General features: G+C 45.7%; 1 protein-coding gene across 10 annotated transcripts in view; it reads right to left on the bottom strand.

Annotated features, from left to right (window-relative positions):
* The window catches only part of ctdspla (CTD (carboxy-terminal domain, RNA polymerase II, polypeptide A) small phosphatase-like a), a 610,361-nt gene that overhangs the window by 49,912 nt on the left and 538,719 nt on the right, over nucleotides 1-21,730 (bottom strand). For 9 of the 10 annotated variants that reach the window (XM_069914945.1, XM_069914943.1, XM_069914942.1 and 6 more), the window contains one exon: nucleotides 16,539-16,640. The exons of the other annotated variant lie outside the window; for it this stretch is intronic. In XM_069914945.1, the coding sequence (XP_069771046.1) occupies nucleotides 16,539-16,640 (102 nt within the window). The remainder of the gene's footprint in view (nucleotides 1-16,538; nucleotides 16,641-21,730) is intronic. 10 annotated transcript variants of the gene reach the window in all.

The raw sequence follows: 21,730 nt of genomic DNA on the forward strand, positions 1-21,730 counted from the left end.
AGGAGGTTAGGAAAAAAGGTGGAGGCATTAGGTATAAATAAGGAGGTAGTGAAATGGATTCAGCAATTGTTGGATGGGAGGTGTCAGAGAGTAGTGGTAGAAAATTGTTTGTCCAATTGGAGGCCGGTGACTAGTGGAGTTCCTCAGGGATCGGTCCTGGGTCCACTATTGTTTGTTATATATATTAACGATCTGGAAGTAGGGGTGGAGAATTGGATAAGCAAGTTTGCGGATGATACAAAGATTGGAGGTGTTGTGGACAGTGAGGTAGATTACCGTAGATTAAAAGGTGATTTAGGAAGGCTGGAGGTGTGGGCTGAGAAATGGCTGATGGAATTTAATACAGATAAGTGTGAGGTGTTACATTTTGGAAAGGCAAATCTAAATAGGTCATGTGCATTAAATGGTAGACAATTGGGGAGTGCAGAGCAACAAAGGGATTTAGGAGTTGTGGTAAATAGTACCCTCAAGGCTGATACTCAGGTAGATGGTGTGGTGAAGAAGGTATTTGGAATGTTGGCCTTCATAAATCGGAGTATTGAATTCAAGAGTAGGGAGGTTATGATGAAATTGTACAAGGTATTGGTGAGGCCAAATTTGGAGTACTGTGTACAGTTTTGGTCACCAAATTATAAGAAAGATATAAACAAAATAGAGAGAGTACAGAGAAGGTTCACAAGAATGTTGACAGGATTTCAAGGTTTGAGTTACAGGGAAAGGTTGTGCAGACTAGGGCTTTTTTCTCTGGAGCGTAGAAGATTGAGGGGGGACTTGATAGAGGTGTTTAAGATTTTAAAACGCACAGACAGAGTAAACGTGGATAGGATTTTTCAATTAAGAGTGGGGGAGATTCAAACTAGAGGGCATGGTTTAAGATTGAAGGGGGAAAATTATAAGGGGAACATGAGGGGAAATTTCTTTACGCAAAGGGTGGTAGGGATGTGGAATGAGCTTCCCACAGACGTGGTCGAGGCGGGATCATTGGTTACATTTAAGGAAAGACTGGATAGTTACATGGAGAGGAGAGGACTGGAGGGGTATGGACTGGGTGCTGGTCAGTGGGACTAGGAGGGTGGGAATTTGTTACGGCATGGACTAGTAGGGCCGAACTGGCCTGTTCTGTGCTGTAAGTGGTTATATGGTTATATTCTGTCCATCTGTTTTACCTTCTATTTCTCTGTGCAGATCTTGGTCTTCTTCTTCCTCTTCTTCTGTGTCTGCACCTGTGTTTGTGTCTTCTTCTTCTCTTCCTTGTATCTGTGTCTCTTCTGACTTTCCTGATGAGTTACTTGTCTCACTTTGCTGGGCTTCTTCTTGCTTGGCTTCTTGCTGTTGGTCCGCTTCTTCTGGGCTACTCATCTGTTGGGCCTCCTGCTGCTGCTGTTCTTTCCTTTCACTCCCTTTCCTGTCGCTTTCCTCTTCTTCCAGCTGAGAGCCCTGGTGTCGGGCATCCCTCAGCTGGTCGCGTTGTGTTTGCCAGCTCCTCAGCTGAGCCCCCCTCCCGTCGGTGTTCTCCTTATTAAGCGCATTGCGCACTTTTGTTTGGCTCAGAGAGCCATTTTTGCAGTCCAGCGGTTGGGGGGGGGGGGGGTCACGACTCTGCGGAGTCGTCACCAACCTCGGAGAACGGGCTCTCTTCTCCACGACGGCTCCCTGTTTCTTCATGCAGGTAAGGCCTTCTCCTTTCTCTTCCGGCGTCTTTTCTTTTTTTCCCGTTGTTTTTACTTTTTCCTCCTTGGGTGGTATTTTCTTTCTTTTCTCTACAACTTCATCTTTTATTTGTTATGTTTTGTATTTATTGAACTTTGTATTCTCTTCACTTTATTTCTTCCTTTCTGGAGAAGGCTGGTATTCCCCTACCGGCCACAACTCCATCACGTGACTCCTCCAGACACCGTGGTTGAAGTAAAAAAACACAAAATGCTGGAGAAGCTCAATAGGTCAAACAGGGTCCTTTATGTAGCAATGGCAAAGATGCTGAACCGATGTTTTGGGCTTGAGCCCTTCATCAAAGTATTAGAAAATGCTGACAAGAGTCCGAACAAAATAGGGGGGTGGGGTGGCAAAGGCAGGAGATGATAGGTGGAGAAAGGAGGGAGGGGACAGCAGCATTGAGGGGAGAGGGGATGAATGGGTGGGTGGAAGAAATGGAAAGACAGGAAAAGGTGGAGGGGAAAGAAAAGGAAAGCAGGTTTCGTGGGAAGCAATAAAGTCAGGAAAGTGTCCAGACGGAAAGTTAGGTGTTGTTCCTCCAATTTGCGGGTGGTCACGGTGGGATAGCACACAAGGCCATGGACAGAGATGCGAGTCAGAATTGAAATGGTCGGCCACTGGGAAGTTGCTATTGGTGCAGATGGAGAAAAGGTTCTGAACGAGGTGATCTCCCAGTCTGTGATCGGTCTCTCTAATGTAGAAAAGGCCACAAAGGGAGCACTGGATGCAGTAAACAACTTGAAGGCCTGTTTGGGGCCCCAGACTGTGGTGAGGGAGGAGGTGTGGGTGGATGTGTTGCACCTCCTGCGAGCACAGGGGGTGCTGGGGTGCGATGGATGGGGAGGGATGAGAGCACGAGGGAATTGTGGAGGGAGCATGTCATGGTGTAATGGCTGGCTACAAAGGCCAGAGGCCATGGGCTAAGGATGAATTAGGAGGAATTTCTTCACATGGAGAGCCAGCTGAAGAGGTGAATGCAGGCTCAATTTTAACTTAAAAAATAAATTTGGACAGGTACATGGGTGGGAGGGTTATGGAGGGCTAAGGAATGGGTGCAGGTCAGTGGAACTTGGCAGATTAGTAGTATAGCACAGACTAGAAGGGGCTGTTTTCAGTGCTGTATTGTTCCATGGGAAACTATAATGAAAGGTATGATAGAAAATGACCAAACAGGGGATTGGAGGAGGAGGGTGTGAATGGGTGACGCATGCTTCTGTTTCTCAGATTCTTGTTCTTCGATAGTAATTAGTGTTCCTTTTGGGAAGTGTTCTTGTGGTTTGGCCACTGTTGTCATGTAATAAATTCGGCAGCCAATTTGGCCTCGGCAAGCTCCCAAAACAGCAATGCGACTCAGAAGGACCATTGCCATGTGAAATAAAATGGAAGAAAATAGACTGGAATAACGAGTTGGGCGATGGGGATGACATGAAGTCTTAGGCAACAGCAGGCCTGCCACCAAACAATGAAGTATCAGGATTGCGAGAGTGAAGGTTTCTGAAGGTAATCCAGCTTGATAGAAGAGTTAAAAAGGCTTCATTAGTCAAGGGATTGAGTTCAAGAGTTGTGAGGTAATGTTGCAGCTCTACAAATCTCTGGTGAAACCACACGTTGAATATTGTGTTCAGTTCTGGTCACCTCATTACAGGAAGATGTGGAAGCTATGGAGAGGGTGCAGAGGAGACTGACCAGGATGTGGTCTGGATTGGAGAACATGAATTATAAGGCAAGGTTAGCAGACCTAGGGCTTTTCTCCATGGAGCAAAGAAGGATGAGAGGTGACTTAATAGATGTGCATAAGATTATGAGGGGCTTAGATTGGGTGGACAGCCAGCACCTTTTTTCCTGGGGCAAGAATGGCAACACAAGTGGACATCTGTACAATGCGAGAGGAGGAAAGTTCAGGGAAGATGCCAGGGTAATTTTTGTTTTATCCACAGAGAGTAGCGAGTGCCTGGTATGCACTGCCAGGGGTGTTGGTGGAGGCTGGTACAATCGGGAGATTTGAAAGACTATTAGGATGGAAGAAAGAAAAACAGGGTTATACAGTAGGGAAGGTTCCGTTTTTTTTTGAATAGGTTTATTTAGGTCAGCACAATATGATAAGCCAAAGGGCTTATTGTGTTCCAATGTTCTATGAAAAGGTGCCTGCTTTATTGACAAACTGCTCGAGATCTGCAGATGTGAAAGGTTTAAATTGAAAGGCAGCTTTCAACGTTGATAAATGTTTGCCAAGCACTGTGAGGATTAGAGAAAAAAAATCCTACAACAGTTTTGTTCTGAATTTGTCGCTTTATTCCATTCATTAAGGTCAGGCTGAGATGATGAAAGAATGCAAGAGCTCAGCTGTGCTTTGAATATCCTTAACCACGGAGTTTACAGCTCAAAAGTGGTGCTAGTGTCAGCCCTCTGAGTGAACTCAGTTCCTGGAATCCCTCTGGAATCTGGAGGAGCATCAACATGAAAAGGCGAAGACTGATGGTCAGCTCATATATAGAGCAGGAATGTGCAAAGCACATCTGTGGAATGGATGGTGATTAATCTCTCTACAGGCAACATCTGTAGATCCAAAAGGGTTAAACATGAAACAGGTTGCACAGGCAAGATCCTTTCATTATAGAAAACTAGGAATTGATTTAATTGGGAAGCTTAAAGAACATTATTTGATATGATAGATGAAGAGAAACATTTTTTTCTCTGATGGAAACCCAGAACAAGTCAACTTCCATAGATATCAGGGGGTACTTCTTCCCACAAAGGAGGGGGAAATGTTTAAAATACAGCACAGTTACAGGCCCTTTCTGCCCATGATCCGTGCTTCCCCACTACACCCAATTGAGCAACAACCCCCAGTACGTTTTTGAAGGATGGGAGAAACCCATGCAGACACGGGGTTGGGGGGGGGGGGGGGGGGTGGGCGGGGAACGTACAGACTCCTTACAGAGAGCACGGGATTTGTCCTGGTTGCTGGCGCTCTAGCAGCGTTGCGCTAACCTCTACACTAACTGTGCCGCCCATTGAAATCTGGAACTCGATCTCCAAACAGGCTGTAGGTGTATAATGAAAATTTCAGATCTTTGACTGGAGCATTTTGTAGGGAAATTGAGATAGGGATAGAATGTGACATTGACTGGGAGAACAGGACATGAAAATGAACCCGTCCTCCTCCTGAGAACAACACATCTTTAATTGGACCTCAGAGACTTGTGCTCCTGCTGGAAGCAGAGAGTGCCAAAAATCACTCCTCAAGAGCCCGTCAACACTTCCAGAGATAAAAGCTTAAATGGTTGTGGAAGAATTCCACTCGCCCCCGAGCTTCAAATGCTGTGTAGCACTACCTCTCAAAGATCCAGTGATGCCTGCTAACTGTGTGGGTTAGAGTTCATTCCCTGAATACTTGAAACAAAATTAAAATACAAACCAAGTTTCATCAAGGATCTGTTGGAATGTGTGGAACTTGCTACCATAAAGGAGTGGTTCAGGAAACTAGCAATGATGCCTTTCAGAAGGTCAATACCAGATATAAGGGGCAGAACTCATGGTCCTAATGAATTCCAAGGCCGTACGTAATTACAATACTGCAATTTCATTGAAAAAAAATCTTGTGTGTTATTTGGTTTCTCGAAACCCTTCAACTTCAACACTCGGAATACTGATAGATCCCAGGCTCTCATCGTTTAGAGCATCCATTCTCAGCCCCTTTTTTGGCTATGCCCCCCCCCCCAGGACTCTGTGCTAAGTTTATGGCCCCTTCCCTGTGAAGCAGTCAAATTTTGGTTTCTCCGTTCTTCTCTCCTACCAGCTACATTATAAGCATAAATAAAATTTATCATAAGATAAAAAGACTTTTACTTCAATGCCTCATTCAAGGTTCCATTCCCGCTGAGCTTGGTATGACTGCAAATTTGGACACTTTACATTCGATCTCCAAATCCAACTCATTGACAAAAACTACAATAGTTGAGCCATGTAGATGGATCCATGTAGTGCCCGGTCGTTGACAGGCTACAATCCTGTTTTTTCTGTCCTCTCACCAACCTTTCTATCCATGCTTCTCTATGTATTATGCTAATGTTTGGTCAAAATCCAAGTAAAGAACATCTCCACTTCTCATGGTCTCTCTTAGTTTTTACCTCTTGGGCACAAATTAGGGGGTTCAGTCGCACTTCCACTGGGGCTGAGTCCCCAATTTGTTTACTTCTGATCTCCCCACACCTCTTGGGCACAAATTAGGGGGTTCAGTCGCACTTCCACTGGGGCTGAGTCCCCAATATGTTTACTTCTGATCTCCCCACACTATTCCAATATAACATCGATCAATGTACTGGTGGCAGTAACAGGAAGGCAGATTATCTGGTTGGCAATCGATTCAATGTGGGGAGGTGTAACAAAGCCAGGGTGCCATTTTGCACACTCGCTCATAGTACGCATGCAGGTACAGCAAGAAACGAAAGCAACAAATTGTTTGCTGGCCTTCAGAGAAAGAAAATTCAGGATTTAGGAACAGTAATGTCTTGCCGCTGTTGCACAGGGCCTCAATGACACTGCACCTTGAGTATCTTATTTTGTTCTGGTTGTTTTATCGGGGTAGAGACGTTCTTGCCATGGAAGGGAGTGCAGCAAAGGTTCACCAGATTAATTCCTGGGACTGCTGAACTGACAATAGTCACTAGAGTTTTGAAGAGTGAGGAGGATCCGACAGAAACCTACAAAATTCAGACAGGACATGCCTTCGATAGCCATGATCAGGGTCCCAATCAAAGGGAAAAGTCATTTAAGATTGAAATAAGGAGAAACATCTTATCCATGAGCCCGTGGAATTTTCTACCATATCTGAGAAGCAGAATTAGGCCATTTGGCCCATCAAGTCTGGTCGCCATTCAAATTACGGCTTATGTATTTTTCCTCTCAACCCCAACCTCCTTCCTTCTCTCCATAATCATTAGGCTCCTTCAGGTGGACCCTCCGCCTTGAGGGTGATGGCAGGAGTGGATCTTAACCTGCAGACTCACCTTTCAGGTGGCAGCCCTAAAAGGTTGCTGCAGCATTGCCTGGTCCACCTGAAAGGGGCTATTCATATCCAGAGGCGCCTCGGAGTGCCTTCGGATCTGATTGAGGCAGGGCGATTGGTGCCGCCGTGCCACACATCATAAATATGCAGCATAGCAATGGCTGTCCTCCCTACCCATAATCCCCCACCCAGGTGGAACCGCTCTGTGTTTCCCACAGAGGCAGGGGACGGCTGTCAGGCAGTGGGGCAGGGGGACGGCTGTCAGGCAGCGGGGAGGGGGAGGCTGGCAGGCAGTGGGGCAGGGCGAGGCTGGCAGGCAGCGGGGAGGGGGAGGCTGGCAGGCAGTGGGGCAGGGCGAGGCTGGCAGGCAGCGGGGAGGGGGACGGCTGGCAGGCAGTGGGGCAGGGCGAGGCTGGCAGGCAGCGGGGAGGGGGAGGCTGGCAGGCAGTGGGGCGGGGGGCGGCTGGCAGGCAGTGGGGCGGGGGGACGGCTGGCAGGCAGCGAGGAGGGGGAGGCTGGCAGGCAGTGGGGAGGGGACGGCTGGCAGGCAGCGGGGAGGGGGAGGCTGGCAGGCAGTGGGGAGGGGGCGGCTGGCAGGCAGTGGGGAGGGGGCGGCTGGCAGGCAGTGGGGAGGGGGCGGCTGGCAGGCAGTGGGGAGGGGGAGACTGGCAGGCAGTGGGGCAGGGGGAGGCTGGCAGGCAGCGGGGAGGGGGAGGCTGGCAGGCAGCGGGGAGGGGGAGGCTGGCAGGCAGTAGGGCGGGGGGCGGCTGGCAGGCAGTGGGGAGGGGGCGGCTGGCAGGCAGCGGGGAGGGGGAGGCTGGCAGGCAGCAAGGAGGGGGAGGCTAGCAGGCAGTGGGGCAGGGGGACGGCTGGCAGGCAGCGAGGAGGGGGAGGCTGGCAGGCAGTGGGGAGGGGACGGCTGGCAGGCAGCGGGGAGGGGGAGGCTGGCAGGCAGTGGGGAGGGGGCGGCTGGCAGGCAGTGGGGAGGGGGCGGCTGGCAGGCAGTGGGGAGGGGGCGGCTGGCAGGCAGTGGGGAGGGGGAGACTGGCAGGCAGTGGGGCAGGGGGAGGCTGGCAGGCAGCGGGGAGGGGGAGGCTGGCCGGCAGCGGGGAGGGGGAGGCTGGCAGGCAGTAGGGCGGGGGGCGGCTGGCAGGCAGTGGGGAGGGGGAGGCTGGCAGGCAGTGGGGAGTTGGGTCGTCAGCTAATAGAGTCATCAGCCTGCCTCCAGGCAGCCGCTTACAGCAGCTGCACATTCAGGTGTATCGATGGAGCCAGGCACTCTGCCGATTGTCCCTCCCTGAGGAGGGTTGGTGCCTGCGCCTCAGAGGCACTTTAGAGCATTCAGATGGGTATGTCTTTAGTGCATGGGGGGGAGAATATGTGGCTTTACAATGGGCCACCTGAAAGGGCCTTTTGATACCCTTACTCATTGAGAATTCATCAAGCTCTGCTTTAAATACACCCCCCCCCCCCGCCCCCGAGTATATTGTTTAGGACTAGAGGGAGCAAGGAGAGAGGGTGGAACAGGATACTGAATTTGGACGATCATCTACGATGATACTGAATGAGAAAGCATGTTTGAAGGGCTGAATATCGTACAACTCCTATTTTCTGCAACAGCTGTTGAGAGTGCCTGGTAAAGGAAGTATTGAAGTTAGATTGGAGGCTGCATTCCCCTTGTCCCAGAGTGAAAGTGCCTGGGCGGGCAGGCAGGTTGTGCCTTCAGGGCAGTGTGTCCGACACATGCCTCGGAGCCTCTGCAGCACACCACTGGAAACATGGATTAACCAGAACAAAAACTTGTATTTATAGCAGCAAAACATCCCAAACATTTCAACAGGAGTACCATTAGCAAAACTGACAATAAGCCACATGAGGATGTTTTAGGAAAGGTGACCAAAGCACAGCCAAAGAGGCAGAGGAGCAGCTCATAGGGGCAGAGAGAGGTTGAGGCGCAGTCAATTGGAAAGGGGATTGCAGAATTCACGCTTGGGCTGTTAGCAGGCACTTCGAACGATGTTGAAGCAATTAAAATCAGCTGCGTTTGAGAAGTGAAGGAAAGCAATGCTCTCGAGGCAAATAACATGCTTGATCTAAAGTGTGAGTTCAGCGAGCACAAGAGGAAGAAACAGTAAGATATGCAAATTGGGAAGGAAAAAACAGGCCCTTCTTGTCTGTGGCAAACTATTATTTTGCACAGTCCCCCTGACCTGCACCCAACTCTTCTTATCCCTCCCATCCATGTACCTGTTCAAATTTTTCTTAAATGTTAAAATTGAGCCTGCATTTACGACTTCAGCTGGCACCTCATTCCACACCCCCACCACCCTCTGTATGAAGAGGTTTCCCCCTAAACTTTTCCCCTTAACCTATGTCCTCTGGTTTGTATCTCACCTACCCTCAGTGGGAAAAGGCTACTTAAATTCGGTCTATACTCCTCATAATTCTAAATACCTCTATCAAATCTCCCCTCATTCTTCTATGCACCAGGCAATAAAGTCCTAACCCAGTGGTTCTCAACCTTTTTCTTTCCACTCACATCCCACTTTTAAGTAATCCCTATGCCATAGGTGCTCAGTGATTAGTAAGGGATTAGTTAAGGAGGTACGTGGGTGGAAAGAAAAACGTTGAAAACTACTGTTTTAAGTGTCCCAAATTGACTTGTTATGTGCACGGGCCAATGACAATTTTTCTCAAGCAAAATTTTTCAGTAACAATTGGGTCTAGAGCAGTGATTTTCAACCTTTTTTCCCCCACTCACATCCCACTTTAAGTCATCCATTACTAATCACAGAGCATCTATGGCACAGGGATGACTTAAAGTGGAATGTGACTGGAAAGAAAAAGGTTGAGAACCAATGTACTAACCTGTTTAACCTTTCCCTCTATTTCAGTTCCTCAAGTTATAGATGAACAAAGCTGCACACAATACTCCAAATTTTGCCTCACTAATGTCTTATCCTTCTTCACTATAACATCCCAACTCCAATACTCAATACTTTGATGTATAAAAAGCCAATATGCCAAAATCTCTCTTTACAACCCTATCCACCTGTGACACCACTTTCAGGGAATTATGTATCTGTACTTCCAGATCCTTCTGTACTACCACACTCCTCAGTGCCCGACCATTTACCGTGTACATCCTTTCTTGGTTTGTTCTTCCAAAATGCAACACCTCCCACTTGTCTGCATTCAACCTGCCATTAATCAGCCCATTTTTCCAGCTGGTGTAGATCCTTCTGTTTTACCACACTCCTACCATTTACCGTGTATGTCCTTCCAAAATGAACACCTCATAGTTGTCTGCATTAAATTCCATCTGCCATTTATTCCAGTTGGCCCAGATCCCTCTGTTCTACTGCTCTTCTACCATTTACCGTGCACGTCCTTTCTTGGTGTGTCCTTCCAAAATGCAACGTCGCACCCTTGTCTGCATTCAATTCTATCTGCCATTTTTCAGCCCATTTTTCCAGTTGGTCCAGATCCATTTGCAAGCTTTGAAAACCTTCCTTGTTGTCCACAACACCTCCAATCTTTGGAGTCACCTGCAAACTTGCTGATCCAATTTGTCACATTATGATCCAGATCATTGATAAAGATGACAAACAATAACGGACCCAGCACGGATCCTTGAGGCACACCACTAGTCACCGGCCTCCAGTCAGAGAGGCAATCATCCACTACCATTCTCTGGCTTCTCCCATAAAGCCAATATTAAATCTAATTGATGACCTCACCATAAATACTGACAACTGAATCTTCCTGACTCACCTCATATGTGGGACCTTGTCAAAGGCTTTACTAAGGACTATATCATCCACAGCCTTTCCTTCATCAACCTGCCTGGTAACCTCCTCGAAAAACTCTATATACTGTATTTGTTCAACATGACCTACCACATATAAAGCCATATTGACTATACCAAATCAGTCCCTGACGATCCAAATACTTATATACCTGATCACTTGGAACACCTTCCAATAACTTATCTACCTCACATGTCAGGCTCATTGGCCCATAATTTCCTGTGTTATTTTTGGAGCATTTTTTACACAACAAAACAATATGAGCTATCCTCCAATCCTGCAGCACCCCAACTGTGGATAAGGACATTTTAATGTATTTACCAGCCCTCTCATGATGGAGGAGTGTTTGACAGGTCTTGGCCTGCATTCATTGGAATTTAGGAGAATGAGGGGGGATCGCATTGAAACATTTCAAATGTTGAAAGGCATGAACGGAGTAGGTATAGAAAGGTAGTTTCTCATGTTGGGAGAATCGAGGGTACAAGTTCAGGATTGAAGGGCGTCCGCTTAGAACAGAGATGAGGAGGAATTTCTTTAGCCAGAAGGTGCTAAATCTGTGGAATTTGTTGCCACAGGTGGTTGTGGAGGCCAGGTCATTTGGTGTATTTAAGGTAGAGATTGATAGGTTTTTTATTAGCCAGGGCATCAAAGAGTATGGGGAGAAGGCCAGACAGTGGGGCTGAGCAGGGAAATGAATCAGCTCATGATTAAATGGTGGGCCAGACTCGATGGGCTGAATAGCTCTTATGGTCTTAAAATTTCACCTTTGAATGTCATACACTTACCAAGCATGTCCTTGCCAGAAAACAACCTAAACCAATCCACATTTTTTAGTTCCTTTCTCATTTCCTCAACAGTGGCCTTTCTCCCAATTTAGAATCTTCATCTGAGAACCAAACCTATAATCCATAATTATCTTGAAACTAATGGCATTTTGATAACTGGACCAAAAGACTTCCCCTACACATACTTCAATCACCTGTCCTCTCTTGTTTCCTACTAGGAGATCCAGTATTGGATTCTCTCTAGTTAGTACCTCGATATGTTGATTTAGAAAACTTCCCTGACCACATTTGACAAATTCCAAGCCATCCAGCCCTTTTACAGTATGGGAGTCCCAGTCAGTATGTGGATAGTTAAAGTCACTTCTCGCTGACTACTGGGTTCTCTATAATACAACTCTATTACTTTCCCATTCCTCAGCTCCACTCATCTAGCCTCAACAGACGACCCCTCTGGTCTGTCCTGCCTGGGCACAGCTGTGATATTTTCCCTGACGAGCAATGCCACTCCTCCCCCTTTCATCCCGGAACACTGAGCTGCCAGTCCTGGGCTTCCTGCAACCAAGTTTCACAAATGACCACACTATCATAATTCCACGTGCCAATCCATGCTCTAAGCTCACCTGCCTTTCCTACAATACTTTTTGCATTTAAAATAGATGTACCTGAGAACATTATTTCTACCATGCACAACCCTTTGATTTCTGGTTTTAACGTTATATTTTTAAATAATGCCTTATATTCTACAATACATATGCAATATGTCTTAACAGTATATTTTCTCTTCCCCACTCCACTCTTGCTCTGGCACACTGATTCCCATCTCCCTGCAAATCTAGTTCAAACCCCACCCCCAGCAGCACTAGCAAACCTTCGCACAAGGATATTAGTCCCCCTCCAGTTCAGATGCAAACTGTCCCTTCGGTACAGGTCCCACCTTCCCTGGAAGAGACCCCAATGATCCAGGAACCTGAAGCCCTTCCATGAGCTAATCTATATTGTGACAGATTATAGCTATATCTTTGGGAGATAAATTGGGGCAGGTTTCTTACCGTAGGTCACATACAAACACTTTAAAACAGATCTCATTTAAAATACTGGAGCTCTGCTCATGCTGGACATGTCAGCCCCAGAGCCTTGTCGGAGTCGCAGGCTGTTTGGAGTGGAACTTTGTGGTCTAAGAGGGTCATGTGGTTTTGCAAGCAGAGAGAGTAAAACAGGCTTTTTCTCTGAGAGAGTGAGAGAGAGAGGGAGAATTCAGTTCTGCAGTTTTACATTCAGCAGCAGCAGCTGGGACTGGAACAGGACAAACTGGGAAGCTTGTGGAAAACCCCATTTGGTAGACAGGTTGTGAGTTCTTGGTTCAGCCTGGTCAAAGTCTTTATGGTTCATGCAAGAGGAGAGGACTAGTTGCCTAATGTTTCACTTGAAATAAGAGAAACGAAAAGGAACTCTGTGGTGACTTGAAAAAAAGAGGTTATCATCTGGAGAACCCTGAAGGGGCAAGTTTCGTCAGCAAGACACTGAAGTGGCTGATTAAAAAGGTATCAGTTGTGGATCTCATTGTATAACAAATCTCTCTCTAAACACCGACAAAAACCTTCCTGAGCAGTAACCATTTACCTTTCAAGCACCAAAGCCTGGTGAACTTTATAAATGTTAAATTCTGTGCACAGTCTAAGAATTACCTGCAACCAGTGAACTTGGAGGAGTGAGAAGTGAGATTGGACTGTGAACCAAAGAACCTTTCTGAACTTACACACACATTACATGCACATGAGCTTAGAATGAGAAGGGGGTTAAGTTAGGTGAGTTAAGTCAATAGTGATAAGTTGAAGTTTGATCCTGTTTTCATGTTTAGAGATGATTAAAAGCCATTTTTGTTGAAGTAACCATTTGTCTTGGTGAATATCTATTGCTGCTGGGTTTAGAGGTCCTCTGGGCTCGTAACAATATCAACAGCCACTTTCAATGCGACAAACTCAATGTGGTGCTGTGCTTGTAAACTCATACCCTTCATTTTAAATCCTTCAATGGTTTAGTGCCTAATTTCTATGCTATCTACCAGGCCAACCATCTTCCTAGTTGACCATGCTTCTGTACTGCATATCTTGCCATGCTGACCCACCTCAATGTATTCCCCAATATGGCGCACTAAGCCTGGTGATGAGGGGCGGCATTGAGGGCTGAAAGGTTCAATAATCTACTGATACACAGACATTTGAGTCAAATCCCACATATATCAGTGAAGTCATCTGCAAGGCTCATTGTTACGGAAGGGATGTAAATGGACATCAGGAACAACAGCAGGAGTCAAGCTGAGATTGTAGTAAAAACACTCGGAACTCAGCTGCTGAGTTCCTCCAGCAGTTCTGGGCGTTTCTACTATCTGGCCCGCTGAGTGAAACACGAAAGTCTGTGGAAGCTGTGATTGTAGTAAAAACACTCGGAACTCAGCTGCTGAGTTCCTCCAGCAGTTCTGGGCGTTTCTACTATCTGGCCCGCTGAGTGAAACACGAAAGTCTGTGGAAGCTGTGATTGTAGTAAAAACACTCGGAACTCAGCTGCTGAGTTCCTCCAGCAGTTCTGGGCGTTTCTACTATCTGGCCCGCTGAGTGAAACACGAAAGTCTGTGGAAGCTGTGATTGTAGTAAAAACACTCGGAACTCAGCTGCTGAGTTCCTCCAGCAGTTCTGTGCGTTTCTACTATCTGGCCCGTTGAGCCTGCCATCCAATCAGATCAATCTGGCCGTGTATTCAGGTCCACCTACCTGCCTTTTCCACACCGCACCTCAACTTCACTACCATGCAAAAATCTGTGTCTTAAACATATTTAAGGAGGCAGCCTCGACTGCTTCCTTGGGCAGAGAATTCCACAGATTCCATACTCTCTGGGACAAGCAGTTCCTCCTTATCTCTGTCTTCAATCTACTAATTTTCTAAAGTGCATCTATTTCAATGCAAGGAGTATTGTAGGAAAGTCAGACGAGCTTAGAGCATGGATTTGAATGTGGAATTATGATATTGTGGCCATTAGTGAAAATTGGTTGAAAGAGGGGTAGGACTGGTAGCTCAATGTTCCGGGCTTCCGTTGCTTCAGGCAAGGGAGAACGGGGGGGGGGGAATGCGTGTGTGGGAGATGGTATGAAAGAGGGAGGAGTGGCATTGCTCATCAGGGAAAAGTCCAGAGGGCTCATCTATAGAGGCTATATGGTTGGAGCTGAGGAATGGGAAAAGTATGTCCACACTCACTATAGACCACCCAATAGTCAACGAGATTTGGAGAATCAAATTTGTAGAGAGATAGCAGAGCGATGCAGGAAACATAAAGCTGTGAAAGTAGGAGATTTAAATTTTCCACCTATTGACTGGGCTCCCATTCTGTAAAAGGGCTGCATGGCTTAGAGTTTGTCAAATGTGTGCAGGAAAATTTTCTAAACCAATATATAGAGGTACCAACGAGAGAGAATGCAATACTGGATCTCCCATTAGGGAACGAGATAGAACAGGGACAGAAGTATGTGAGGGGAACATTTTGGGTCCAGATATCATAAAGCCATTAGTTTCACAGAAGGATAGACTGGGCCTCGGGTTGAGATTCTCAATTGGAGAAAGTCTAATTTTGAGGAAATGAGAAAGGATCTAGAACGCGTGGATTGGGATAAGTTGTTTTCAGGCAAGGATGTGGGAGGTAAGTGGAGGACCTTCAAAGGTGAAATAGTGAGAGTACAGAGTTCAAATCTTCCTGTCAGGATCAAAGGCAAGGTTAAAATGATAGGGAACCTTGGTTTCTGAGGGACATTTGGGGTTTGATTCAGAAGAGAAAGGTGTATAGCAGGTATGGGCAACATGGAGCAAATGAGCTAACTTGAGGAGTATTAAAAAATGCAAAATAAAACCTCAAGAAAGAAATCAGGAAGGCAGGATATATTTTATTCCGGTTCCTTTCAGACATTGGCAGGCAGTCAACTGAAATTGCCCGAATAATTCAAGATCAAACAGAACACCTGATATTAAATTAAATCCTTTATTTATGTGCAGGAGAGGTTTTCTTCTTTCTTGGGTAATTTCCGTTTATATTTGTCACAGTACAATAGGGTTTAGAACCAAGGGAAGGGAATCATTGAATTTGAGATGTATTAATGACCTCTTAGTTATATTTAACAAAGCCCTGCAAAAGAGTTCCACCATTTCCATCTATCCTTTGCCTGTTCCTGTTCTCTCCACCCCATAGTCTCTCCACCTCTCCCATCTTCCATTTGTCGAATATCAGTGGCTCCCTCCCCCTCTTTTTGTTCTTGCTATTTCTCCTTCCTTCTTTAGTCCTGACACAGAAAGCTGAATGACTGTTTCTCTCCAAGGATGTTGCCTGACCCACCGAGTCTCTCCAGTTTATCTTTGTTCACTCAACTGCAATGCAGCCTCCACTTCTATGTGATCAGGGCAGAACCTCAGATATCCTTTACAATCTATAGTGACTGCAAATCTGGATGCAAATTTTGAACATTTTTGAGTTACATGTCCAAATCTACTTGGATGTACATTGAATATCACTAACACACTGCATTCCATTCTTGTGAGGGGTCATGGATTTGTGCACAGTTAAAGAATTTATTGGTAACCTACTTCAAGAGCAGGCTGGTGATTGACAGATTAGTTATTAAATGATCCTTCATCTTTATGTGTTTTGGCAGCACACAAGATCATTCACCTTAGGGTGCATCTCGCGCTGTCTGTAAGAAGTTTACATGCTTCCCCCATGTCTGTGTGGGCTTCCTCTGGGGGCTTCAGTTTCATCCCATTGTTCGAAATGTGCCGGGGGTTGTAGGTCAATTGGGCAGCTCGGGCTCGTGGGCCAAAATGGCCCGTTACTGTGCAGTATGTCTACAAAAAAAAATATTTAAATATTGTGGCCCTTCTGATTCAATTAGTGCCACTCTGCTTTCCCTCCCAATAGCCCTGCAAATTTCTTCTATCCAATTCCCCATCTTTATTTTTTTTCCCCCCCATCTTCGCCAAAGAGAAGCACATTCTTAACTTCAATAGAACACCTGGATATCATGGAATGCAATTTGGAACATTGTGAACAGTCAGAATTTTAAACTGCAAAACTACCAAAGCTTCAAGCATTACCGAGCTGCTATAAAATTGGTAATCCTGCAATAGGCATGTGAGTTGTACACTTTATCAAAAAATACATAATAAAGAACAAAGAACTTGCAGTACCTTAAAGGAACTATGTACTAAGGTTTCATCTAAGTCGATCACTACACATTTCTTTCCAACATCAGATACCCTCATCTCTGGTAAGAGGTATTTGGCTGGAGGCTAAAGGAGAAGAAAAAAAGCAAAGGGCAAACAAAAACACAAATCAAAATAAAACAGGATTGAAATAACAGGACATACATTGCTGTAATACTATAAAAACAAACTAGTAACTGCAAAATCGGATATCTGAACTGCTGAGACCCAGAGAGGCAACAAAATGATAATTTTATTGACAACAGATAGATCAGTCTCTGTAAGGCTAACAGAGAACCTGTGGCTAGACTTCAGGTTTAAAAAAAAATCACATCAAATTAAATACCCAAAGTTCCCTCCTAAGCATTAGCTTTTTTAATGAGGGATGCTTTACTACAAAGTAGATGTTGTATAGAACATAAAACATCTGGTTTCAGAGATTGATAGGTTCTTGATTAGCCAGGGCATCAAAGAAGGACAGGCAGCGGGGCCAAGTGGAAAAATAGATCAGCTCATGATTGAATGGTGGACAAGATTCGATGGGCTGAATAGCTATTTCTGCCCCTATGCTTTATGGTTTTCTCTACACTTCTTTTGTTCAGAGATCCTATAACTATCCTCACCGCCTTCCCCAAGTCCAATATTGGTCGACTTCATCACCCCCACTGCATGCAAAACAGAATTGTGATTTGAACTGCTGCCTTTCCTTCCTGCTCCCTACACGACTTCCCCAGACTGACAGGAGAGAAAGGAACTCAACTGGCTGGTGCCAGGAATTTGTCAGGTCCAAATCACCGCCTTGTTACCCACTCGTGGTCCACTGCATCCCCACGCACTGGCGCAGGGCTCAACCCCCTTCTTCAGGAAGACCTCAACTTTTTAAGTATTCTTCTACTCCAAAAAAGATAATATTACCTCAAGAAAATCTGACAATTTTCTCTTCTGCTGAACGTACTTTCTCTTGAGTCTCATTTTTTCCTGTGGAACCCTTCCTGATATGATCAACATGAGTGCTTAAGTTACAGAATGGTTGGGTGGACTCAATGGGCTGAATGGCCTAATTCCATTCCTATGCCTCATGATCCTATGGATTGTGTGGGTAATCACAAGTGTATTCCTTCATCATGTGGTAAAAGTAAATGGTGCCTTGCAGCGTATTTAAAACAATTATTCCTAGCTCTGTGGTGATGAGCTACCTGCTTGTACCACTACAGTTTATGTGAAGCTATGCCTGTCCCATGATTTAGTTCCAATGACTAGGAAACGTTGATAGATTCCCAAAACAGGACAGCACATGGCTTTGGTGAGATGGTACTTCCACATCTCCAATGCCTTTGTTAATGCCTTGGGAAGTACTGAGGCTTGGTAGCTTTGTGAATGGTTCATAATGGGCGGCAGCGGCAGAGGGAGCATGGAAGGGCAGATGGGCTATCATTCATGTAGGCTGTTCAGTCCTGGATAGTGAGGGGCTTCTTTACCTATACTGGAGCAGTGTGGAGAATAGCGTATCACACTTGTGCCTTGAGGGTTTTGGAGAGCGCCAGGCTCCACTGTAGAAACATCAATATAGGGCTGCCCAAGTTACATTTCTAGTCAATAGTGAACACCCTCTCTTCCTAAAGACATTTTTGACATTGGGTAACCTATCCAATTATAGTCCCGTTTCTCAGAGGGGTTTGATTTAACCGAGTGCTTGTCTGGAGTCACACACACAGCTGTGCAAGGATAGCAGGTATCCTTCTCTAAATGGCAATAGTAAACCAGATTGGCTCCATGACAATACAACAATTTCATGTGCAATGAACTGATTCTATTCAGGATTTAATTGACAGAATTTGAAATTCCCCAGTTCCCATGGTGGATTCATATTAATTCCTCAATAATTAGTCCAGGTCTCTGGATTACTGGCTCAGTAATATAATCACCAAGCTCGTGCATCCATAAAACCATTACTGGATTAATTTTCCTTTCCTTTGCAACTCCAACCCTGGCCACCGAACTGTGTAGCCGTGAGACAACACATAGTCTCTAATAAGGCTTAGCTATTGAAGGAACCTTCAGTAGCATCTGGTTAGAAGATATCAGTTGGTAGAGGATTAGCTTTACATGATAATTTTAATAAGATCAGCAGGGAGACACAAAAGGAAAGAATAGCTGTCACTACTGATCAAATCCCCACCAAATCCTGCCCACCTCACAATCAGAAATAGTTTTGTTCGACTTTTATCTTACTATTTTCTGTCCAGTTTATTGTAATAACATTTTTACTCTAAAACTCTCTCAGGGCCATGGCATCTTGAATCAAGATGAATTTCACTGGGGATGGGCTGGACTTGTAGGGGCTAGACTTTCTGTTATGAAGCACAGGAGAGCCTCTTTAGCCCTGGAGCATTTTAACCTGATGCAATTTGTGTAGCTCCAGTGAATGGAGCTACACAATAGAATAGAATTGTTTCCACACTCAAGCCTGAAAAATCAACCAAAATATGGAAGGGGAAGGGTAAACTTGGACATGCATTTTCACTGGAGCATCGGGGGATGTGACCTGATATTTATAAAATATTTATATATAAATAAAATATGAATAAGGTAGACATTCAGAATCTTTTCTCCATGGTAAAAAAAAATCATGTGTTTAAGGCAGAAGGGGGGAAATTTAAAGATGTTTAAATACCTCAATTAACCTACAACCCCCGTGTATTTTGAAGGGTGGAAGGAAACTGGAACTCCCGGAGGAAATCCACATAGATTCGGGGAGACAGCACTGGATTTGAACACGGGCCATTTGCGCTGCTAAACTCTGCGCTAACTGTGCCGCCCGCTGTGGCGTGGGTAAGTTTTGTTTTTGTTTTACACAGAGTGGTGGGTGCTTGGAACAGGCAGCCAGGAGTTGTGGAAGAAGCAGATACAATAGTTAAAATTTAAGAGGCTTTTAGACTGACACGTGAATGTGCCTCATACTCCACCTGGGCATTCTCCAAACGGGTGGCATTAACATCAACTTCTCCAGTTTCCATCCACCGCCCACCCCACTCCAATCTTGCCCTATGTCTTCTTTCCTCATGCCCAGCTCTAGGCACTTTCAGGTGGCCAACTGCCCCGCATGTAAAGCCGCACGTTTAGGCACTATGCGGCTGTGTTGAGGCCACCTGAATGTGCAGGAGGCGCTCTTGAGGCGAGCTACATAACCCTCCTCTGAGAGGGATAATCAGCTCAGCGGCTCCCCCAGCCACCTGAATGCAGCTGGCTGAAAGTGGATATGAAAGGGTCAGACTGCTCATCACAGCTGACACTGGGCAGGAGCTGGAGTGCGCACAGAGCTGCATCCTGTGCAGCTGTGTTCTTCAGGTGGCCAGCGTTGTGCTTTAAACGCTGCCACCTGAACGGCAACTTAAAGGGCCACTTCTGCTTCTTCAGGCACATTCTTGGCAGAGAATGCGCCTGAAAAAGCCTTCTCTCTCTCTCTTTCCCTACTCCCTGCGTCTCCTTTCACAGAGCCAAAAACAATCCTTCCTCCCCCAATTTGTTCTCACCTTTCTTTTCTCCTGCCCAATTAATACTTAATTAATACTTTGTCTGCTGGTCTGTGCTCCTCCCCCTCCCATTCCCCCTTTTCACTTTATCTTTTAATAATAGCGACTGCTGGGTTTTTACTCATAGCTTGAGGAAGGACTCAGCTTCAGAATGTCAGTAATATATCTTCACCTCCTGTGGACGCCGTGAGACCAGCTGAGTTTCTCCAACAGCATTTATGTGTTTAGACACGTTAATATGCAGGATGAGGACATGTCACATGCAGGCAGCAAGAGTTTTAGTTTAAACTGGGCATCATGGTTAATGGGGCCATGATCGATGGGCTGGACTGTTCCTGTTCCCTGTCCTTTCCCAATAAAAAGGTTTCTTTCTTTTGAGCCACCAGTTATTTCAAATTAGCAATGGAAGGACAAAAACGCTTTCAATTAATTTAGCCTCTTTGTCTTTAATTACGTATATTTTAACAATGAAGAAACTCATGTTGGAATTCCAAATTACCGAGACAACTTTAATTAAGCAACGAAAGCCTCCGTGTCAACCATAGACGGCCTTCTGCTCTTTGAAGCCTCTGGTCTGGGTTTCTGCAGTTAAGACACTGAGTTTAGCAGAATGATGTTTGATTATAAAAATAGTCTTACCATACATCGCTCCTAACATACATGGAGAGAAAACCAATTAAATAAAATTCAGACTTCATAAATTAGTTCATCAGTATTGAGACTGTACGATGTCAGGCAACTACAATTTAATACTCAACAGCATTTCATAATTACAGGATATAGAGCTTTTCAACCAGATTAAAAAAAACCATTTGCACCAAACTCCAGCTCCTGACCCCCTCACTCAAAGCCTTCGAAGGTTTAGGAAAGCTAGTTTTATTTGAATTATATTCTTGTTAGCTTGCTTCCATGGGACCAGGACCCCAGAAAACAGAAGCATCATGCTATTAACCAAACCAAACCAACATCTCGTGTGGTTAGTGTAAAATCAAAAGCTGGCAAAACTAAGGGAGCAGATAGAAGGAAGCAGATGCAGGAGAGAGCAAGGGTGAGGGTGCTTACATTGGTTCAAATGAAACGCGGATTTCCTTTCTGTGTTTTGCTGAGGTGGGCATGGCCATGGTGGGACTGGCTGTAGGGTGGGAGAGGGGGAGGACCATGATGGGTCTGGGGAGGGGTGTGCAGGGGGGATGGGAGGGGGAGCAGGACCATTCTGAAGAGCCACTGCAGGGTAGGCAGGGCTGTGGCACGATTGGCCAAGAGGTTGATATGGCCATGTTACGATAGGCCAAGGGACAGGAATGACTGTGGTGTGATTGGCCAAGTGGCCAATACAGCTGTAATACAATTGGCCAGCAGACATGTACGACCGTGGTGTGGTTGGTTACGTGGCTGATACGGCCATGCTAGGATTGACCATGGAATAGGCACGAATGTTGCGTGATTGGTCAAATGGTCCGTACAGTCGTTTTACGATTGGCCAAGGGACAGGTGCAGATGTGGTGTGATTGGCCTGGTGGTGACTATGGCAACACATCCATAGACGGCGATGCCCCCATCCTCACTCCTGGAAATAACATGAGATGGGGAAAATAAATTCTGGGCCTAAGGAAGAAAACACAAAGTTAACGTAGAATAAACCAT

This window comes from Narcine bancroftii, chromosome 1, assembly GCF_036971445.1.
Source record: "Narcine bancroftii isolate sNarBan1 chromosome 1, sNarBan1.hap1, whole genome shotgun sequence".
Classification (NCBI taxonomy): domain Eukaryota; kingdom Metazoa; phylum Chordata; class Chondrichthyes; order Torpediniformes; family Narcinidae; genus Narcine; species Narcine bancroftii.